The sequence below is a fragment of the Pocillopora verrucosa genome, chromosome 9 (assembly GCF_036669915.1).
Source record: "Pocillopora verrucosa isolate sample1 chromosome 9, ASM3666991v2, whole genome shotgun sequence".
NCBI classification, from domain to species: Eukaryota; Metazoa; Cnidaria; class Anthozoa; order Scleractinia; family Pocilloporidae; genus Pocillopora; species Pocillopora verrucosa.
The window spans coordinates 19791982-19798840 of NC_089320.1; the positions used below are offsets into that span (position 1 = coordinate 19791982).

General features: G+C 37.4%; 1 protein-coding gene across 1 annotated transcript in view; it reads right to left on the minus strand.

Annotated features, from left to right (window-relative positions):
* LOC131793608 (coiled-coil domain-containing protein 181-like) overlaps positions 1–5692 on the minus strand; it is a 6811-nt gene extending 1119 nt beyond the window's left edge. The window contains exons 1-3 of the mRNA XM_059111037.2: positions 4646–5692; positions 3328–3569; positions 1243–1362 (exon numbers count right to left, since the gene is read on the minus strand). Of these exons, the coding sequence (XP_058967020.2) occupies positions 1243–1362; positions 3328–3569; positions 4646–5593 (1310 nt within the window). The 5' untranslated portion in view covers positions 5594–5692. The remainder of the gene's footprint in view (positions 1–1242; positions 1363–3327; positions 3570–4645) is intronic.
* Positions 5693–6859: the final 1167 nt, after the last annotated feature.

Below are 6859 nucleotides of genomic sequence, written 5' to 3' on the forward strand. Positions count from 1 at the left end.
ACCTTGCTATAATCACCTGGCATGAGGTGCTTAATAGCAGAGTCACTGAATTTTAAAAATTGGCTGCCACTACATGTTTTGTCAATTTTACCATCAAGTGATCAATGTGCCAGAAGAAAACTCAATTCTAAGTTTGGCATAACACTATGGAAAAGAATGATATAAATTTTTTGCTGATTAAATTAAATAAACCTGCTAAATTCCAGGGGAAAATAATTGCTTATCTCAGCATGTGTACTGGTAATCAAAACAATTGTAACAGAATGGTTTCAACAACAAAATGAATTTACAACAGAATTCAAAAGCACCTGAGTAATTATACTAAGACAATTATTTGGCTAGCCTTCTGCAAATAATTATTAAATGTCACAAAGCAGTATGACAAAACTATGTTTACACAATGTATCTTTTTTTTAATTCAAGGCTCATCTAGCTTGTAAAGCAAGTAGGGTTGTTCCAGTAAGTGGTTGAATTTAATTTCCCTAGAGAGCATTATGTATCATTCCTCTTACTAACAATATATGCTCCACTTAGAAAATTCCTCTTTTTTGGCACATATTTATGGCTTCCTTGTCATAAACCACCAAGGATGAAGCCATCCCATATAACAATATGTCCATATGAGTAAAATAGATAAGTTGAAGGAGAGATAAGATGAGTTAATATCATGTTGAAAAAAAAAATTTGCAAGAACTGCAAGAGAAAACTCAATCTGAAAAATCAGTACATGAACAGCCAAACTTTTGATTTAAACTAAAGAGGCCATATTAAGAAAACTACTCCCTCACAGAATATTCACTTTCCCTGTGAGTATAACACTGACGCAAATTGAATGGTCATTCAGAAAGATGCCAAGGTTATTCCTACCATACTTAAATCCCCTGAAGTGATTAACAAGTAACTTCTCACTACAATCTTCATACACTATCCAGCAAACAGGTAATGAGAATACTCAAATGTATCAGGTAGAAGTTGTTATCTTGATCTAACACCAAATTCTTGTAACCTATTTACAAGGAAATGTGTAACACCTAAAGGGGAGAATTATTAACAATCAGATCTTGGGAGTTAAAGGGTTCATCTGCTTACAATGCTAACAATTGAACTCAATGAACACCTCATGTCCCCTGTTTCCCCCTATTATAAACATTGAAACTATTTACAGTACTATTACCATAGCTATTTATATTTTCATTACATACAATATGCTAACATTGTTTACTGTCCCAATTTACCTTTTACCTGATCTTATGTGAGTTCAGTGGGACTTGTTCCTTTCTTTTCAACTTAGGTTTCTTTCTCTTCTTTTTTGCAGCAGCAGCTTTCTTTAATTCTTCCTCTTTTTTCTTTCTTCTGAGCCACCTGTTGTAAGAAAATTTTAAATATTGCATACTGTTGGAATGTCAGGGCAAACTGGTGAAATGTTACAATCCTGCCTGAATTTTGGGGTTTGTATAAGATTCTTCCTTTTCTAGACAGTTTCATAAGTGACCTTACAAGGCAGTAAGGGTTTTATTTTCAGATCAATTGGTTTTGTGAATTTTCTGGATCACACCAACAGCTTAGTAAGTTGACTCCTGAGCAGACAGACCTCTAAGGCAATGAAGGGGTAAGTTTCTAAAGAAACTGTGTTGCTGCGTCGGTGGGAGAGTATAGCAGGTAATTTAGTGTTAACAACTGGGTTGAAAACGTAAATTAGCCACCGTAAAGGGTAAAAAAGCTGACGTTTCGAGTGTCATTTTTGAGCGTTTCGTCAGAGCGATTAGACTAATTGCTCTGACGAAGGGCTAATGCTCGAAACGTCAGCTTTTTTACCCTTTACGGTGGCTAATTTACGTTTTCAACCCAGTTGTTAACACTAAATTACCTGCTCTAAGGGAATGGGGGAGGAGAATACCATGGGTACTTCTTTTGAACAAAATTTCATAGATTGCAAATTTGAAAAAGGGAAAACAACAGTTTTCACCTTATTGTTCATCACAGATTAGAAAAAAAAAAGATGCATGGCCAAAATTTTTTTCTAAAAGGTGATACTTCCCCTTTATAGCAAAAGGAGCTGAAGCAGGATGTACACCACTCACTACATCTCTATAATTTCATATTATAGTGGCTACTTAGTTGAGTGCTTGGGTGGAAACATGAATAGAGAAGGACACAGAGTAGCAGTCAAATTGAGAGTAACTGCCAAAAATCAAACATTCTCAAGCGGACCAATTTTGGTCAGCAGGCTGCCAATTTCCTGCCAAGAATATCAAAGGATTTTGACATAGGAAACAGTCAAAGCCACATAAGAATTGCCATGTTGATTATTTTTTGTGATTGTATAATAGCTTGTGAACAGAAAGGGAACAAAAATCTTGACAGTCACTGTATCTGCCACCTAGCATTTGACTTGCCCTTTCCAACTTGGACAATTAGAAAATCTTTAACCCTTTAACTCCCAGAAGTGATGAACATGAAAATTCTCCCCATAATATCCATACATTCTTCAGCAAACAGGTGATGAGAATAATCAAAGTTATCAGGTAGAAGTTGCTATCTTGATCTAACACCAAGTTCTTGCAACTAATTTATAAGGAAATGTGTAGTAGCTAGAAGGGAGAATTAACAATAAGATTTTGGGAGTTAAAGGGTTAAGGACCTCAAAGATCTTCTCTTAAAAAGTTCAAGTAATTGAGTGCATAAGCTTTATCACCCAGAAGGGATATTTTGGGGGTCTGGTGTCAAGAACTTCACCATTATTACAACTGGTATGAGTTTATCATTATAAATACCCACTTATATTTCCTAGGCCTAAAATTTTAAAACTTTTTAACCATTTTTGGAAATTCTGAGGTCTTTAATAATAAAGTGGAAAAAACCCTTTTGGGTCACACATATTTCTAGAAGTAAATCACATTAAGCATACACTCCTAAATTCATAAACCATGCTCACTCGTCTTTAAGTTAATTTCACGTCTCACACAAATTTTGGCCTTAATTGTAACACATCATATACACACCCTTTATTGCTCTTCTGCTCAAGTCAAATGAAACAAATATTTGCACATCAGTAGGAGAGAAAGAATGGACTATCTCAATAAAAACTAAGTAATTTTTACCCACCTTCTAAATGCCTCATCACAAAGTTGCCGATCTCTTATTGTGATTATTATTATCGTCTTTAAGTTAATTTCATGTCTCACACAAATTTTGGCCTTAATTGTAACACATCATATACACACCCTTTATTGCTTTTCTACTCAAGTCAAATGAAACAAATATTTGCACATCAGTAGGAGAGAAAGAGTGGACTATCTTAATAAAAACTAAGTAATTTTTACCCACCTTCTAAATGCCTCATCGCAAAGTTGCCGATCTCTTATTGTGTACTGGGAGGCTTCCTCCTCTCTTCGTCTTTCCTCCAGTTGTCTCAGTGTCTTGTCTTGTTGCCGCTTCAAACTTAGCCACTCACTGTATGCTGACTGGGCATTACTCTCTTTTTCCTCTCTGGCTCTTAGTGCATCCTCTGGGTCTGGTTGATTTAATCTTGCCTGCTTTGCAGCTTCTATTTTATTATATAACCAAACCTGCCAGAGAAAATAAATTGTTCGACAAGGTGAAGAAGTCTCTCCAAAGAAACTATAAAATTTTGAGCACATAGAACAAATTCACTGTAAACAATATGTATTTGATATTGAAAATTCATTACTCTGACTAAAGTAAGCTTTTTTAGTAGCTGGGCAGTTATATTCACTGCCAGTGTTGAGAACTACAATATAAATACTACTAAATAGTCCAAACGAAAGCATCAATAAAAGAAAATATTGTATATACAGGTAGAATGTACCATTTTCTCAAATTTGACTTTGAGTCTAACACAGCCCCAAATCTCACACACAAAATACGCACTGAAATCCTCCAACTGAAAAAAGTATCTCAGGATTACACAAATAACCAACCCTGAAAAAAATTATATTGAACAGAGAGTGCAAAAAGATATGTCAGGTGTTTGAATATGTGACCATTCAGCGTTTCGTTCACCCGCGATGACAACTAGGAGTACTCTCTCTGAGTTCAACAATCAATTTACTCAACCGGCCTCTCGCTTTTTAAATTTTAACTCTATCTAATATGGGAGAACTCGATATAGGCTTACACCCAAGAAACTGTGGTTTAGGCAAACTTAATCTGAACTTGATTACATAAATATCAAATGTATCCTTGAAGAGTCAAGGAACGTAACTTCGTGGGTTTCGTTAAGACCCAAATCCCAAAATTTAACTGTCTCATATTTCCAGAGAAGTGTCTAAGAAGCTTTTAATGCTACTGTAGTTCTACGGCAAAGATCTAATCAGTATGCAAAAAAGTGTGTGAATTTCCGTATACGCAAGCTAAATACCTTATGGTGGCAAAATCTAAGAACTGAAGAATCATTCCTTCACAAGTGTGTAACTAAAGATGTTAGTAAAGGACTTGAAGTGTAATATTATGTGAAATACATAATCACGGCTAATTTGTTGTTCAATGTTTATAGAAAATTCACGAAAGCTTTCACTCGAAGAAGCCTTGGGCGTAATATGTGAACGACCGAAAATTCAGTGGACGACTTTAAGCTTGTATTGGCCTGGCTTTACCTACAACATAACTTTTCAAACACACGTACTTGGAAAGCTCTTTCAGCATCTTCTTTTTTTCTCTGCTGTTCCTCCCGCTCTCTCTCCTCTTCTTCCTTTTGCCTCCTTAATTTGGCTTCTCTACATTTCCTTCTTATCTCAAGCTGCTGTTCAGTCATTGCGTATTCCGATCTAATATGAGCATAATCATCATTTCTCTGTCGAATCGCCTTCGCGCTCTGACTTCGAGTTCTATCAACACTCCTAGTATTTCTTTTCTTTTCGTTTCTACGGTGCTGTTCTTGAACCGAAGTAGTTTTTGGTCTGGGCCGTGACGCAGGTTTTTCCTCAGGGATTTCTTCACCATCATTTTCAGTCGCTTCGCTACTTTTTCCTTCGCTTCCGTTGTTTACGCCATTGGCTTCAGGTGTAATTCCCAACAGTTCGTAATATTCCGCTTTGATCTCGCTCACATCTACAAGTTCGAATTTGCCGTCACGTTCTATGAGAACCCGATCACCGATCATTTCCATTGTAGGACTTTTGGCAGGCGACGATACCGAAGAGTCTTCTTTATTACTTATTTGTGCGGATTCATTTGGCTCATCATTAACTTTTCCTACCGATTCGCTTCTTTCACTTGACGCTTCATCGGCTTCGTCTTGTAAGGTCACGCCATTTTCGAAAGCTTTGCTAACTTGTTCGTCCTCCGTTGTATTCGAATCTTGGACAACATTATTGTTGGAAGTCGCGTCGTTATGTTCCTCTAGTTTCTCGCCTTTATTTAACTGTTCATTTTCATTTTGTTCTTCCTCCTTCATCATTCTCTCCATTTCTTGCTCGTTGATACTGCTGTCTGAATCAGCACGCGGTCTCGTAGATTCTTCTGGCGATTCGATGTCACTATCGTCCTCCGAAAAAGAAGCTCTTGTTATAGATATTCGAACTCTGCTGGGATTATTTGGATTAGCATCGTCTTCAACGAACTCATTCTCCATGGTTTCCGCGTGATACTAATAAACTTTTCAATTCTCTTGAGCGTTACGGCGGCAAATCGGAGGGTTGTTTATGTCTGTATTATTGTTCGTGTCACCTGTGGCAACCGGGGCGGTGTGTGCACTCTGATTGCGTTGCATCATGGTCGTGAAACGAGAAGGGAGTCTTTTGCATCCTGTCGCTGTCAAGTGAACATCTCTGGTGGCAGCAAGATAGCGTGAATAAACGTGGAATGTGATGGAGATTCACTATCTGTTGCCGTTCCTTCGAAAGTTTAAAAGTGTTTATGGGCCTGCGCGACTCCTGTTATTTCTCCGTGACAAATTCATTCTCAGGAGGCAACTGAAGAGATTCAGAAAGAATCGAAACTGCAGTCTTGCCCAAGAATCTACACGTTTGACCGACAGCAGTTACACTCAGCCGATGGCTGTGAGAATAATCTAAAATTCGCGAGTTATTTGACGGGGAATCGACCCTTAACATGAAAACACATTACAAAGAGACAGCGACCTTCTATTACACGAACTATTTTTATGTCATACACTTAACGGCGTAAATACGGAATTCGCGAAAGGAGAAGCCTTACGCCTGCTAAGACCAAATTCGTCACGCTCAGCGTTTAATAAAAACGTACCGTCAGAGTTTCAAATATGCTTAAAGAATAGAGAATACCTAGAATAAGGTTTTAAGAAACGTATCTCTCGAGTTATTTTCTGCGGGAGAGAAAGTATACTTAAAAACAAAGAAAACAGCGCGCACATGAAAATATTACCTTTTCTAACTCAATCCCATCCAGCTTTGCCAAACCTCAAGAACATACAGATAGGGAAATGACACCTTGAAACTAACCCTTATTATCACATCGCAAAGGAAAGTCATTAAAAGATATCTAAATAACAGCTTAACTTTCAGGGTAGAAGATTTAACCCTTTAACTCCCGTGAGTGACCAAGACAGAATTTCTCCTTACTATATCTATACAATATCATGCAGACAAGTGATGAGAATAAAGAAAAATATCAATAATAGGATTACTAATTGATCTGATGCCAATTCTCTAAACTAACATAATGAGAATTGTTTGGCAGACAGTAAGGAGAATTACTAATGAGATCTTGGGAGTTAAAGGGTTAAAAGCGCAAGCGAATTGCAGGAGTCGCACAAGCCTATCATCACCTTTCTACGATCGACTGCCTTTTGCTTTCCGGCCTACGCTGCGTGTCGCCGTGTGCATTGTAGAGTTATTCATTGGTCAAGTGACTCCTTTCA